Source organism: Ochotona princeps, chromosome 3 (genome assembly GCF_030435755.1).
Source record: "Ochotona princeps isolate mOchPri1 chromosome 3, mOchPri1.hap1, whole genome shotgun sequence".
Taxonomy (NCBI): domain Eukaryota; kingdom Metazoa; phylum Chordata; class Mammalia; order Lagomorpha; family Ochotonidae; genus Ochotona; species Ochotona princeps.
Genome location: NC_080834.1, coordinates 99,775,863 through 99,792,323, shown reverse-complemented (window position 1 = coordinate 99,792,323; position 16,461 = coordinate 99,775,863). Strand labels below are relative to the sequence as shown.

Here is a 16,461-nt window from a genome sequence, read left to right as displayed (position 1 = left end):
AAATCAAGGCTGGTATATCAGAAATTAAGAACACAGTAGAGCAAATTAAAAGTACAGTGGAGAGTCTCCAAAATAGAGTGAAGCAAGCAGAAGAAAGAATCTCAGAATTGGAAAATATTTCCTGTCATCAAGGGAAAGCAAACAAAAAACTGAAAGCAGAGCTGGATCAGGCCAAAAAAAGTATTCAAGAATTGAAAGACACTATTAAGAGGCCAAATATAAGAGTTATGGGAGTCCCAGAAGGTGCAGAAAGAGAAGCTGAGTTTGTAAATGTGTTTAATGAAATAATAAAGGAAAATTTCCCTAATCTGGAGAAAGAATTGGGAAACAAGATCCAGAAGGGGCACAGAACTCCCAACAGGCTTGATCAAAAACGTTCTTCACCACGACATATGATCATCAAGCTCTCTTCAATTGAACATAAGGAAAAGATCCTTAAATGTGCACGTGAAAAAAATCAATTGACATATAAAGGAATGCCAATTAAGCTCACAGGAGATTTCTCACAGGAAACTCTACAGGCAAGAAGAGAATGGAGTGACATATTCCAGATTCTAAAAGAAAAAAATTGTCGGCCTAGGATAACATACCCAGCAAAGCTTTCTTTTGTCTTTGAAAATAAAATTCTTCCACAGTAAAGAAAAGCTAAATGAATTTGCCTCTTTCAAACCTGCTCTACAAATGATACTTCAAGATGTTCTCTTGACAGAGAAGAGAAATAGCACCTACCAAAACCAAAGGCAAATGTGAAGAACATCCCAGACAAATGACAACAGAAGACTAAACCAATGAACAACCCATTGCTAAAATGACAGGACCAAAGTAACACCCATGTATATTAAACTCTGAATGTAAATGGCTTAAGCTCAATCAAACATCATAGATTAGTAGACTGGATTAAAAAACAAAACCCATCTGCTTATTTTCTGGAGGAAACACACTTCAACAAAGATCAGTGGAAACTATATCGCATGGGTCTTGTTTTCTGTTGGTTTCATCTCTTCAAAACGCTTTCTTCCGATTAAATCATTCAGTGTCTGGTAGATCATGCAGTGGCATCATTCTCTTCAAGAAGGTTCTTGATTTTCATTTCTTCAGCTACACATTAGTCATTTAATAGCATGTTATTTAACTTCTTGGTGTTGTTAGTTTCTTTTTCCTCCCTGATGTTGATTTTGTTTTGTGGCTCTTCATTTAAGGGGATGTATAGTAGCTGTGTAATGGAGACTGTCATATCTAGTAAAATGTCATTTAACTTCAGGGCATTGTAAATTTCTATTTTTCTTTCTATTGTTGATTTTGTATCATGTGAAATGGAGACTAACATCCAGATGTGAGGATGCAGTATGGTATGCATTTCTGTTTCCGGACAAAGATGGACTTACAATGAAACTGTTTACTACATCTTGACAATAGGATTCTGGACTCTCTGCCATTGTCCATGCCCGCAATGATGGACATATGACTGAGTATGAAGAACTATACTTTAGTAATGATATAGAGGAACTAGGTGGGGGGGGAGGGAATTGGGGAGGGGATAAGGGAATATGGAGCTGTATCATAAAATCATAGCAATAATAATAAAATGTATATAAAAAAAAAGAATTCAACTGTGAAGCTGTCCTGTCTTGCACTTTTCTTTGTTGGGAGGGATTTAATTGCTGATTGAATATCTACTCTAGTTATTGGTTTATTTAGATTTCCAATGTCCTTGTATTAGTTTCAGTAAGTTACATGTGTCAAGAAATCTGTGCATTGATTCTAGGCTTTCCAATTTTCTGTCATATAATTGTTTATAATTGTTTCTGGTGATTTATTGTATGTCCATGGTATGCATTGTTACAGCTCCTTTATCATCTCTGAGTTTATTAATTTGTGTCTTGACCTTCTGTTTTTTTATTAGCTTGCCTAATGGTATATCTATTTTGTTCTTTTTTTTTTTTAAATAACCAGCTCTTTGATTTGTTAATCTTTTGTATTGTTCTTTTGGTTGCAATTTATTTATTTATTCCCTAATTTTAATTATTTTTTTCTTTCTTCTACTTTCAGGATTAGTTTGCTGCTGTTTTTCTATCTCATTCAGATATATAAGTTAATTCGTTTACCTCATGCCTTCCTAGTTTCTTGATATAGACACTAATTGCAATGAATTTCTCTGTTAGCACTGCTTTTGTTGTCTCATAAATTTTGATATGTTGTGTTAACATTTTCATTAGTTTCAAGAATCTTTTATTTCCTTTTGAGTTCTTTAACCTATTGTTAATTCAGCAATGTGTTGTTCAGTTTCCAAGTGTTTGCATATTTACTGGAGTATTTTGACTTGCTAGTCTCCAGTTTCATTCCCTGATGATCTAAGAAAATAAATTATATGATCCAATTATTTTGAATTTGCTGAAGCTTGTATTATGATTTAGAATATGATCTAGCATGGATGAGATTTCATGTACTAGTGAAAAAAATATGCTTCTGAGTTTGTAGGATGAAAGGTTCTGTAAATATTAAGTTCATTTTTCCTATTGTGTAATTGGGTTCTGTTGTTTCTTTGCTAAGTTTTATCTTGTAAACCTGTCCATTAAAGTTAGTAGAGTGTTTAATATTATTTAGTATCATTGTGTTGGAGTCTATATATCCCTTTAAATCCATTAGCATTTGTTTTATGTCTTTGTAACCACTTCTCTGTGTGTGTGTGTCTGTGTTTCTAAAAGGATGACATTGGAAAACTGGGCAAGCTGTTGATGCAGGGCCCCTTCAACATCTGGACAATTCACAAAGATCGCTACAAAATGAAGGATTTTATTCGATTTAAGCCCAGCCAGAGGCAAATCTACCTATTTGAAAAGGGAATAGTGTTCTGTAAGATCCGAATGGAGCCCAGTGACCAGGGGCTGTCTCCTCATTACAGCTTCAAGAAGTCTATGAAGGTACCTACCACACCCACCACAACCAGAGTGAGAGAGGGAGGGTGAGAGAGAGAGAGAGAGAGAGAGAGAGAGAGAGAGAGAGAGAGAGAAAGAGAAATCATCCTTTTTTACAGATGAGGAAGATGAAGCTTAGAGAGGTAAATTAAACTTGTCAAATACCACACAGGAGAGCCAGAATCCGTAGCTCAGCCTGCCTGACTCCAGGGTCAGGCTGGCACAAGGCTCCCTTTCTGCTAGGCAGAGAAAGGTACAGAGAAGTGTTGGTATGGTAGGTATATAACCTTTCTAACCTAGGTAATTAGTAGAAGTGCCCTCCATTCTCCAGGAAAACAGGTGAAAGATTGGGTGATTTTAGAGCTGGGTGAAATGTCATTTTAGATTTGCCCTTCTCAACTTCACATGTTTGTGTACAAGTAATATCCTGATCCCGGGGGGGGGGGTTAGGAACCACTGTCTACATAAAGTGTCGCCTGTTCTCTATGTTGTAGAAAATCTTTCAATGCCAGCTGGCTGTTTTACCCATCCACATGCCCACACACATTTTTGCTCTTCTGATTGAAGCTACTAATTACTGATGGCAGCCCTTGTTCTTTCCATGTCCTAGCAGACATTCAGTCAGTTCCAATTCTGGAGAGATTCGTGAAACAAGACACAACCTTTTCACTCGACATTTGAGTACCACAACTCTCCTTATAGAAAGGTGACGTCCATGCTACATTCTGAAACGCAAGGCACATAACAGCGTACCTGACTGTGTTTCATGTCTTCATGGGGCCATAAGCAGAGTAAACAAAATACTTGGAAGGAAGACGGAAGAAGAGAAATTATAGAAAAAATGAGAATTAATGAGTAATTTTCAAAATTAATGTATTTGACAAACAGAGAGACACAGACAGACACAAAATCTTCCACCTACAGATTCATTTCCCAGAATTCCCGCAACAAGCTGGGCATGGGCAAGGCAAATGCCTGGAGCTAGGAACTCAGTCCTGGGCTGCTTTATGGGTGGCATGCTGCCTCCCAGAGGCACATTAGCAGGAAGCTGGAATGAGAAGCAGAGCTAAGACTCAACCTCAGTCATTCCATTATGGAAAGCCAGCATTCAAAATGGTTTGGTTTTTTTTTTTTATAAGATTTATTTATTTTTATTACAAAGTCAGATATACAGAAAGGAGAGACAGAGAGGAAGATCTTCTGTCCGATGATTCACTCCCCAAGGGACTGCAACAGCCAGTGCTGTGCTGATCCGAAGCCAGAAACCAGGAACTTCTTCAAGGTCTCACACATGGGTGTAGGGTCCCAAAGCTTTGGGCTATCCTCGACTGCTTTCCCAGGCCACAATCTGGGAGCTGGATGGGAAGTGGGGCTGCCGGGACTAGAACCGGCACCCATATGGGATCCTGGTGCATTCAAGGTGAGGACTTTAGCCACTAGGCCACGCCACTGGGCCCTCAAAATGGTATCTTAGCCACTGTGACCTATGTCCTCCCCAGGTATAATTTTGCTCTCTGAAAATAATGGTACTGAACACTTCTCTTCTTTCTTTGCAATAGTTGGTGACACTTTCAATTCGCCAGGTTGGAAGGGGGAGCAATAGAAAGTTTGAAATTGCCAACCGAAGTGGATTGGAGAAATACATCCTGCAGGTAAAACTCGTACTTTCTTCCAGGGTATCTGCTACTCTTTCCCTGCTATGTTCCCATCGCTTGCCAAGTGATGCCATTCACATTCTTCTAAAGGTCCCTTAGAGAATACTGTGCAATGAGTGTTCCAGGGTTTATATTCTCATATTCTCATGTTTTCTTTTCTAAATACAGGCCACCTCAAAAGAAATCAGAGATTGCTGGTTTTCAGAAATAAGTAAATTACTGGTTGAACAAGAAAACAATGTTAAAGGTAGGGGCCTCTCCTAACTTTAATTCAGAGTTACAATGGTTTCATCTTTTTGATCAGTGGGTCTGTAGATTGTGGATATTGTTAAAATGGTTAAAATAATGTTAAAGTAACAGTGGCCATGTTTTCACAGTCCCTGCATGCACCTATGCTTACTTTAGATTGTGTGAGTTACTTTTGTGTGGTTGGTTGTGGTTGTGTAGATGTGTTTCTTTTAGTTATATTCCTTCTCACACCAATTGCCAGATGAGTTTTAAAATATAAATACCTATTTATAATTTATTTGAAAAAGAGAGTAGTAACAGAGAAGGGGAAGAAACGCACACAGATACACACACACACACACACACACACACACACACACGGAACGGGTTGTGGAGAGAGAGATGGTGATCTTGTATCATCTGGTTCAGTCCTCAAATGTCTGCCACAGCCAGTGCTGTGCCAATCTGAAGCTAGGAGACTAGAACTCCACCTGGGTCTCTCACGTGGTTGTCAGAGCCCCATTTTCCACTGTCTTTTCTGGATACATTAGCAGGAAGCTAGATCAGAGTTGGAGGAGCTGTGATGAGCACCATTTGGGAGGCTGACATCACAGGCCACAGCCTGACCCACAGTGCTGGGCTCCAGATCAACTTTTCAGTCCAAAACTCCAAGGCCATTTAAGAAAGTGTCAATAGAGATTCAACACCATGCTAGCTTTCAGAAGGTACAACACTTTAAATGTTGAGACATGACCTTTCATACCATAAAATGCCCTCAAAGTATTCAATACAGTGAGTTTTAACTCTAATTCTGTTTCCAAAGCATTTTCACAGTCTGTCCCCAATCCTGTGCCAATTAGCCATGATCTTTCATCTCCTCCCCCAACCCCTGTCACCACTAATATACTTTCTGTCTAGTGGCTTTTCCTATTCTAGACATTGTAAGCACATGTGATCATGTGAAACATGGCCCTTTCCATCTGATGTCTTTCACTTTGTATAATTTTGTCAAGCTTTATACAGGTTGTAGCATGTTCAATACTTCATTTCTTTTTATTATTAAATGATAGTTCACTGTATGGTTATTCCATTCTCATAGACCATTTTGTGCTGCTGTCACAGGATAGTATGAACTGGATAATTGGAAATGAACTGGGTTTCTTGGCTTACAGTTCTAGAAGCTGTGAAGTCCAAGACTGAGGCATTTGGTGAGGGTCTTCTCTGCATTATCACAGGGCAGAAAATAGATGGGCCAGAGGTGTGGAGAACTCAGTCCTTTACATGGATCCTGTTTATAGACTAGTACACTCATTCCTGTAGTACAGCACTACCGCCTTCATGCGCCCATGCAGCTTCCTTTATGTCCTTCTAAGCACCACCATGTTGGGGATCATATTTCTAACACATGAACTTTTCAGGACACATTCAATTAACAGCAGCCCTACTTGTTTATCCATTTGTTGGTTAATGAACATTGGAGTTGCTTCCACTTTTCAGATCCTAGAAATCATGATGCTATAGATATTTGTGTGTGAGCTTTTGGACCTTATTTTCTAAATTTCTTGGATACATGGGACAGAAATGCTGGGCTATATGTGGACTCTATGCTGATTTTCTGAGGGAGTTCCGAATTGTTTTCCAAAACAGTAGCACCATTTCATACTCACATTAGCAGTGTAGAAGTGTTCTATTTCCTCCCCTGTTTCACCAGCACTTGGTATTGTCCATTATTGTCGTTGTTATGGTTGTGATTGACATCCCTAGTGGATCTGAAGTGGTACTTCACTATATAGCTTTATGTGCTTTCTTCGTGACTAGTGATGTTGAATTTTTTTCCGTGCACTTATCGGCCTTTCATATATTTTCTTGGAAGAACTCTCTGTTCAATTTCTTTGCCCATTTTTAAGTCTCTTGCCTCTTGGTTGAGTTGTACATTGTGTGTATGTGCGTATTTCTACAAACACTCTTTTCAGACACATGATTTAAAGTATTTTCGATGTTCTATGAATTGACTTTTTTCCTATAAAGTGTTTATTTTGGTGAGGTCTGACTTGTCTGTTTTTCTGGTTGGTTGATTGTGTTTTAGATGTTATATCTGATAAACCATTTCAGGTCATGAAGATTTCTATCTGTGCTTTCCTTTAAGAGTTTATAGTGGTTTTTTTTTTTTTAAGATTTATTTTTTTTTTATTGGAAAGGCGTATATACAGAGAAGAAGATCTTCGGTCCAATGTTTCACTCTCCAAGTGGCTGGAATGGCTGGACCTGAGCCAATCCGAAGCCAGGAGCCTCCTCTGGGTCTCCCACACAGGTGCAGGGACCCAAAGTCTTGGGTCACCCTTGACTGCATTCCCAGGCCACAGGCAGGAAGCTGGATGGGAAGCAGGGCCTCTGGGATTAGAACCTATGCCCATATGGGATCCTGTTGTGTTCTAGGCGAGGACCTTAACTGCTATGTTATTGCGCTGGGCCTGTGTTTTTTAAGTCTTTCATTCAGGTCTTTGATCCATCTTGAGTTAATTTTTGTATGCTAGTTTTCACGTTCATTGCAGTCTTGGTTTCTAAGACTACAACTTGAAGAAAGAGAGAGAGGTTAGGAATAGGGCAAGCTAAAACATCACAGTGCTCACTGTTCCTGTGGAGAATTAACTGTTTCTCTTAAGCAAATGTTATCCAGATTTTGCAAGTCTGTCATGGAAGAGAGAATTTTTGCTGTTTTTTTTCCTTTGTTGTCGTTTTCATGCATGGCACTCCTGAAACTCCTTGTAATAATTAAAAAAGAAAATCTGTGAGTAGACTTCACCCTTTCACATCAGTGTTTGTTTTATTCAATTGATTTTCATTTCATGGTAGCTAAAATATTTGATAGGAACATCATGCCAAGCTTCATCAATTGATTTTTAATACCTGAAGTATCAATATCATGAAAAAAAATTAATCTGCTATTTATACTGGCAGCAGTTTGTGTGTTTAGTAAAAAAAAAAATTGTATACAAAGGAAAGGATACATTTTGCCTCCAGGGACTTGGCAGCCATGCAACAATTTCATGTTCTTTCTGCAAATTCTCAGCCTGACAGCCAAGTGTGGAGGATATGAAGGTTGCCTTGGTTTTTCCACATGATAAGATAAACCAAGACACATGACTGGAAAACCACAGCCACCAAGTGGCATAAGTTCTTTAAATGGCACGCCCTTTCCAGGAAACAGTACTGGGACTAGAGTGGTATAGTTGCTTTTTAAATTTGTGTAAAGGTAAGGTGGGGAAAGCCATAATTTATTTTTGCTTTTCAACTGCTACCACCATGTTGGTCTCAAGGATTGAAACAGAAGGATACGACACCTGTAGCAGCGAAGTTATATGTCTTCCTCATATCCTCAGAAATACTATTCTAGTCCTGAAGTTATTCTGTAAGTCCTTACTCCTTAAACCAGCATTTCTCAAAGGATGCTCTGAAGAACCACCTGTGTAAGGATGAAGTGAAGAGCTTGCATGTGTGGAGTTATAAGTTCCACCTCAGGATTATGGAACTCGAACAGCTATGACGGGTGCTTAGGGGTAGGCATTTTAGGAGTTCCCAATCACTGGTTCACTCCCTAGGAATCTGAATGAGGTCTGGGCTGGGCTGAAACTGGCAGCTAAACTAAATCCAAATGTCCCATGTTGGTGGCAGAAACTCACTTGTTGAGTCATCACTGTTGCTTCCTAGAGTCTGCATTAGGAGGAAGCTGAAGGAAGACTTGGAGATGGACGTGGAATCCATGTACTCCAGTTTGGGCTGTGGCAATCCTAGTCTGTGGTTTGATTTCTAGGCCAAATGTCTGTCCCTACCACATTTTTTTTTCTTTTTATTATCATTTTATGATATAGCTCCATAGGCCCTGGGATTTCCTTTACCCCTCCCCGATTCCCTCCCCTCTCACTGAGTTCCCCTATATCATTGCTATAGTATAGTTCTTCATACACAGTCATGTATCCATCATTGCGGGCATGGACAATGGCAGAGAGTCCAGCATCCTATTGTCAAGATATAGTAAACAGTTTCATTGGGAGTCCATCTTTGTCTGAAAGTAGAGATGCCGACTGTATTGTATCCTCACATCTGGATATGATAGTCTCCATTACACAGTTATTATACATCCCCTTAAATGAAAAACCACAATACAAAATGAACATCAGGAAGAAAAATAGACATATAAACATTTACAATGCCATGAAGTTAAATAACATGCTGCTAGATATGATAGTTTCCATTAAATAGTCACTATACATCCCCTTAAATGAAAAGCCACAAACCAAAATCAACAACAGGAAGGAGAAAAAAAAAAGAAATTAACAACACCATGAAGTTAAATAACATGCTACTGAATGACTAACTAAAAGGCCAAATATGAGTTATGGGAGTCCCAGAAGGTACAGAATGAGAAGCTGGGTTTACGAATGTATTTAACGAGATAATAAGGGAAAATTTCCCTAACCTGGAGAAAGAATTTGGAAACAACATCCAGGAGGGGCACGGAACTCCCAACAGGCTTGAACAAAGGAGATCTTCACCACGGACACATGATAATCATGCTCTTTTCAATCGAACATAAGGACAAGATATGAATCAAGACTCAATTTGATTTTTTTACATATGGATATTTAATTGTTCCATTACCATTTGCTGAGAGGACTATTCTTTATTTAAATATAAGTGCATCTATTTTGGGATATTTTTCTATTCCACCGACTTATCTATTTTGACATCAACATCTCACTTTTTTTTTAATATTTATTCAGTTTTATTGGAATGTCAGATACACAGAGAGGAGAGACAGAGAGGAAGATCATCCGCCCGATGATTCACTCCCCAAGTGACCACATTGGTCGGTGCTGTGCTGATTCGAAGCCAGGAGTCAGGAACCTCCTCCAGGTCTCCCACACGGGTACAAGGTCCCAAAGCTTTGGGCCGTCCTCCACTGCTTTCCCAGGCCACAAGCAGGGAGCTGGATGGGAAATGGAGCTGCCGGGATTAGAACTGGTGCCCATATGGGATTCCGGTGCATTCAAGGCAAGGACTTTAGCTGCTAGGCCACGTGCTGGGCCGTCTCACTATCTTGATAGCTATGTCTTTATAAGTAAATCTGAAAATCAGATCGTTTGACTTTTCCTTTTAACGTTGTTCTCTGTTCTTTGTTTCCATATTTAGTCATCCCTCAGTATCCATGTTGGATTGGTTCTAGGATGCCCATGTAGATAACAAAATCTATAGATGCTCAAGTCCCTTATATAAATGGTGTAATATTTGCATATAACCTATGCACAACCTCCTGAATACTTTAAATTATCTCTAGATTGCTTATAATACCTGATACAAAGTAAATGCTGTGGAAATTGCTGTTGTACTATACTATTTAGAGAATAATGACTGGAGAGAAATGTCTATACATGTTAAGTTTAGAGCAATTATTTTCCCAATTTTTTAATATTTAGTGTGTGTATGTATGTATGTGTTTTATTGGAAAGTCAGATATACAGAGGAGGAGAGAGAGAGAGAGAGGAAGATCTTCTGTCCACAAGTTCACTTCCCAAGTGGCCACAATGGCCAGAGCTGAGCTGATCTGAATTCAGGAGCCTGGAGCCTCTTCTGGGTGTCCCACATGGGCACAGGGTCCCAAGGCTTTGGGCTGTCCTCAACTGCTTTCCCAGGCCACAAGCAGAGAGCTGGATGGGAAGTGGAGCCACTGAGATTAAAACCAGCGCCCATATGGGATCCTGGCATGTGCAAAGCGAGGACTTTAGCCATTAGTCTACAGCACTGGGCCTGCCAATATTCTTAATAAATGGTTGGTTGACACGTAAACTTGTGTAATCAGAGGGCTAACTATCATTTAGGTTTAGTTAAGCAGTTTCTTAAACAATGCTGATTGGGATTGTAACACCTCCAGATCAATTTGGTGATCTATAAATAAGTTAGTTTCTTAATGGCGTAGAGCTTAATCTAACACTGAAGTTTTAATAGAGTACCACTGTGTCTTGCAGAAGAAGACTCATGTTTGTTGTTTTTTTTTTTTTAACAAAGGCATAACATTTATTCCATGGATAGTACAGAATCACATTTTTCAAGTCTACTTCAGGGGCTGGCATTGTGCTTTCTCGGTTGTAAGAAATCTAGTTAAGAAAACAAACCAGACCCTAGCATGGAATTTAGATGAATGGAAAAATCCCATCCAACTGAAATGGCCCCTGGGCATTGTCCAGCCCTTTCCTTTTATGGATATGGAGCAAGGTGTGGCTTTCACACAGCTTGTCAATAGCACAAGTCATTTTCAGGAGCCTGGTCCTCCAAGCAGAGTCTGATGAAATGTCCTCATGAGTGACGGGGCGACACAAACAGCACAGCACAGGCTGTCAGATGGAGAGAGGGCCTGCAGTGAGCTGTGTGAGTGAGCGAGAGCCAGGACTGGGGGAACCCCAGGAGGAGAGACTCCAGGGCTCCAACAACAGTTAACACTATTGTAGGTGATGGGGAGTTACTGGAGGTTGAGACCTGTTGCTTTTCTTAAACCTGGGATAGTTAGTGCCTGAGCAAAAAAGACAAAGGGGTGGGGGGGGATTCCTATCATTATCCCAACGACTCTTGATTTGTTCCTCACCCAGTCTTATAATTTGATATCATATGGACAAACTAAGCCCTTAATGGGCATTATCCCTGAATTCAACATGAAGCAAGCCAGATAGACCCAGAACCCAGGCTTGCAGGGGACTGCCCAGCATGGGCTGTGGGCCTGGGACAGAATTCCAGGACTGGGTGAGCTGGGGGCTGCAGAAACCTTTTCCAAGTTACTGGGAAAAGGAGATCAAGACCTACACACTTTGACATGTTTTTATAGTACTCTCTCTGGGCCCATGTGTGTATATTTAAAATCAACTCAAATTAGTGTACATGTGAGAGGACTTTATTTTTGTTGTTTTGGCCCTTTGACTAATTCCAGGCAGGAGAAATCTACAATAGAAAACAAGTGCTAGGTAAATACTTGATTTTTTTTTCTAACAAGTGTCAAATTCATATGATTCTATGTGATTACTTTTATAGATTTTTTTTCAACACTCAACTTACAATGTGAGGTTTCCAATTTTTGGATTTCCTAGTTTCTCAATAACCAGTGGCCCCGTTCCTCTTTCCCGGGTTCTCTCGCTCTCTTGCTGGTTGAGGCTGTGCTTGTCCTGGCCTCTTGCTGTTTTCTTGAGCTTTGCTATGACAGCCTCCAGTTCTCTCGTTTTCTCCAGGCTTCCCTGCCTTCTAATTTGCTGAGTAGGTGAAAGTACTCTGTGATGTTGATTCCTGCAGCTTCTTTGCGTAGGATTCTGATCTTTACTGCCCGTTCTCTCTTCATTTCTCCTTATCTGGAAGCTGTATGTGCTTGTACTTTGGTTAGTCTTAAGTTTCATTGGTGCCCCTTGTTCTATTTCTGTCAACTTTCTCCCTCTCAGGGAGTACTCAATCTATGCACACTGAGTGAACTTGTAGCCTGTGACTCAGTTCTGCTACAAGGGCTACCTTATTAATGATCTTTTGGCTTGACACGGAACCACACCAGCCCTTCCCCAGAGATGAGCAACAAGGAAGGAGTGAGGGCTGTAGAAGACAGCTGAGTGGCTCTCCCTCCACTGCATCCAGTGCATATGAGCATGCTCTCCTATAGTATTTGTTGGACTCTGTTTACATTTCCCTTCCTACCAGAACACAAATTCATTTACGGGCATAGAGGTGATCCTGTTAGTTTTAGTTTCCCTGCTGCCTCTTATACTAAGGCCCCTGGGCACTTGTTCAGGTGCCCAGTCTGTGTTTGGTGAGCATGCAAATGAAAGGACCTCAGTGAGCAACCAGATGAAGAAGCAAACTATGCTGCGAGCAAAGAATGGGGATGATGGGGTTCTGCTTAGGTGCATCCCACTTAAATGGGAGCTCCAAACCTCCCAACCATTGATTCATTGAACTAATATGTTCCCAAAGTTTCTTTGATAGCTGGTGTTTTCAGCAGAGAGAAGGAAGGAGCGTGCTATAATGAGTCATTGCGACAGTTTTTGAGAAGAAAAGGATTCCTGCTCCTCGCTTCTCATCTTTTTAACCTATGTGTGAGCTGCATACTCTACCCGGTGGTGCCCTTGGACTGTTCCCTTACAGAATGGCATCCACAGAGCAGAGGCAGGTCTTAGAGTTCAGCTGAGCGAGGAGACACTTTCCCATGGACGTGACCTGCTGGGAGCCAGCACTGCTTCTTCAGCTGCTCCAGGGAAGCATGTGCGTGCCACACTTTCCTGTGCCACTCAGTGCGCATGCGTTTTTCTTTCAAGTAGAAACAGTGGAGTTAAATGTGTTCCCTCAGTGGAAAACCTAGAAAGAACCTCCACTAGCAGGCAAGACCCAGTGCCCAGCATGCATGGAACTAAAGGTAGGAACCAAAGAGAGAGTGAAGCACAGAAACCATGGACGAATTCCAGGGACATAGATGCTGGGGAAGACAACACTGGGTCCAGATCCTGCTTATGTAGAAGAGGAGAGAAAGAGGGGCATTGATGCCCTCCGTGTGGTATGAACTCAATTTCCTGTTTATCTGTGGAAATCTACTTAGGTCAGGATTAATATGAAGAAGTTGACTCATGTTGATAGGATGCTTTCCCTACAGAAGAGGTCAAAGGAAGTGACTATAGGGAAAAGTGCATGACAAGAACGGCCCGCCTCTATTTCTGTTGCTCTCCAGGATTTATGGGTGCCACCTCCTCCCAAGCTTTCCGTGGGGAGGTCAAGAGTTCTTGTCCCGTTACTTCCCCACCAGATGTGATCCTGGCTGCTTTGTGCATTGATTTTCCTGTGCTCAGAATGGAGCAGCGGCAGTGGGAGGCACTTGTATTTCAAGTGAGGCAAAAGTAAGCTGTGTATTTATGGGGCTTTGAGTGTGCACTTTTTCCCTTTGGCTCTCTCTCCTTTTATTTATTATGTAAACAAAAGATAAACTTTTCCCAGAAACTTTCTAGATTATACTTTTGTACTGCCCATGGAATTTAGTATTGAGTATTGGGAGTCTTGGTTTTGACTGATGTCTTCATTAGCCTAGACAGTCATACATTGAATTCTATCTATGGAATGGCCAGAATAATAGAAATTCATCTTCTCACAGCTCTGGAGACCAGAAATCTGACATCAGAGTGCCAGCATGGTTCAGTTAGGGAGGGCTCTCTTTCCAGTTTGCCCATTCATGCCAGGGCAAGGCTAACTAGTGTGTTTCTGCCTCAGGCTTCTAGACCCTGGGGTGCTAAGAGGCATGAAGCGCAACAGGAGGGTCAGAGAATGAAGAAATCAGATGTTCAGTCTTGAGCAACAAAAGGTGATGGCAATATCATCTGCCATGGCAGTGATTCTTAATTGGGGTAGTGGGCATATTATGCAGTGGTATATTTGGAAAATAAAATATGACCTGTTTTCTTCTTAGTACAAATGAGGAAATATCCGACTTCAAAAACTCTTGATTGGTGAATATTCCTAGAATATGATCCCTAAATATTTTCCTGATAAACCTGTTCCTTGATGAGTTGTAATAGGATCTCTTGGAGCTATGTATTTTTAAAAGATATGCTTATCTGAAAGAGTTAGAGAGTCAGGGAGACAAACCTCTCATTCGCTGGTCCACTCCCTGAATGGCCAAATGGCCCCAATGGCCAGAGCTGGGCTGATCCAAAATTGGGATCCAGGAGCTTCTTCTGGGTTGCTCCTGGGTGCACGGGGCCCAAAGCATTGACTATTACCTGCTCTCCTAGACCATTAGCAGGGAGTTGAACTGGAAGTGGAGCATCCGAGACTAGAACCAATGCCCATATGGGATGCCAGTGGCTTGAGCAGGGGATTAACCTGCCCTAGCCTGCTGGCCCCTAGAGCAATGGATTTTTATTCTTTGGTTTCCAATAGAGATTTTTGGTTAGTTTGTGAGAAACTTTTTTCGAGAAAAAAATGAAATCAGATTTTCATTTGTTGTACCCTATAATACTTAGATTTAATGTGGTAATGGGATAGAGTCACATGCTAGCATCCTCTATTTAAAAACAAACAAACAAACAACTCGGGCCCGGCACGATAACATAGTGGTTAAAGTCCTCGCCTTGAATGCGCCAGGATCCCATTTGGGCACCAGTTCTAATCCTGGCTGCTCTGCTTCCCATCCAGCTCCCTGCCTGTTACCTGGAAAAGCAATCAAGGATGGCCCTGCATGCATGTGGAAGACCCAGAAGCTCCTGGCTTCTGGCTTGAGATTGTGGCTGAAGTGGCCACTTGGGGAGTGAACCATCAGATGGAAGATCTTACTCTCTTTTGCTCCTCCTCTCTGTATATCTGACTTTCCAATAAAAATAAATAAATCTTAAAAAAAATCAAAGTGAAGGAATACCTCCCCCACCGGCACTGGATTAATTTTTTAGGTGGAGCTCAACAGACCAGTAAAGTGTGCTGAGATAGCATTTCTCAACCTAATGTCATTCATTGAGTGAGTGATACTTCTCAGGGAGAAAAGATTGAGTCTATCAAACAAGTCATAAGTATATTGTTTTCATGAGGGGTTTAAACTCTTCCCTCATGTGCCAGGAGTGCCATAAAGAGGTCTTGATAAGAGCATTTGCTGGAGGCTAGAAGGGACAACATTGGAAAAAATCTTCAAATTTGCTGATCCCTGGTAGAGACACGTGAACTGATGGATTTATAGCTCTTTGCTCATTCAGAACATGAAGATGTGCATTACCCAAATGTCTGTCCTCGTTTCCTTCCTTCCTTTCTTCCTTCCTTCCTTCCTTCCTTCCTTCCTTCCTTCCTTCCTTCCTTCCTTCCCTCCTTCCTTCCTAGCTCTCTGTTAAATACTTAAGGTCATCAGACCCAAAGCCATGGGGTGAGCAGACACAAGAAAGGAGCATGTGCCAGTGTAAGGTGAGCTTCAGACTGTGGCCAGGCCTTTCTGTGTCAGCCCCTGTGTGCTGTGGCAGCGGATGTATGCACTTGCTCTCAGTGTCCGGCGGTGGGTTGGTTTTAGGAGATGAAAAGCTAACAGTGCAATGCTTATTCCACTGAGATGAGCTTGAGGGACTTTTTCACTAGTTAGTTGTACACACACACACACACACACACACACACACACACACACATCCCAGTCATTGAAAACCCAGTGAGAGATTGGTGGATAACCCACTGATAACCCACAGAGCCGTCAGAGTTAAGCTATGAAAGGTACCACACTACACTGACAGCCTCGAATGCTGGTAAACATGGGGGGCACCACGAGGTCTTCCTTGCTGGTGGGAATGCATACGGATCCAGCCACTTGGCAAAAACAGTTTGGTGGCTTCTTAAAAAGTAGAACGCAGTCTTAACATACAATGCAGCAATTACTCTCTGTCCTCTTTGCTTCCCAAGGTTCTTCTGAAAGTCCTTTCTCAGTAATATACTGCGCCGTTTTTCTTGGCAACTGATCCAAGACAGCAGCAGCACACACTCTATAGGATTCTGCTATTTGGTCACTTGCTGGCCAAAAGCATTGAGGATCCCGTCACTGGCTTGGGTGTGGTATGGGGAGTCCAGGTCCCTGGCCTGCTGGAGCAGCTTCATTGCTAAACCCTTCATCTTGGGGTGACCCTGGACTG

The 16,461-nt window shown here is 41.4% G+C and overlaps 1 protein-coding gene across 2 annotated transcripts in view; it reads left to right on the top strand.

Moving 5' to 3' along the window:
* Positions 1-16,461, top strand: part of MCF2L2 (MCF.2 cell line derived transforming sequence-like 2) — a 261,237-nt gene that overhangs the window by 239,201 nt on the left and 5,575 nt on the right. For both annotated transcript variants that reach the window (XM_058662140.1, XM_058662139.1), the window contains exons 23-25: positions 2,706-2,921; positions 4,475-4,567; positions 4,739-4,817. In XM_058662140.1, coding sequence (XP_058518123.1) covers positions 2,706-2,921; positions 4,475-4,567; positions 4,739-4,817 — 388 coding nt within the window. The remainder of the gene's footprint in view (positions 1-2,705; positions 2,922-4,474; positions 4,568-4,738; positions 4,818-16,461) is intronic.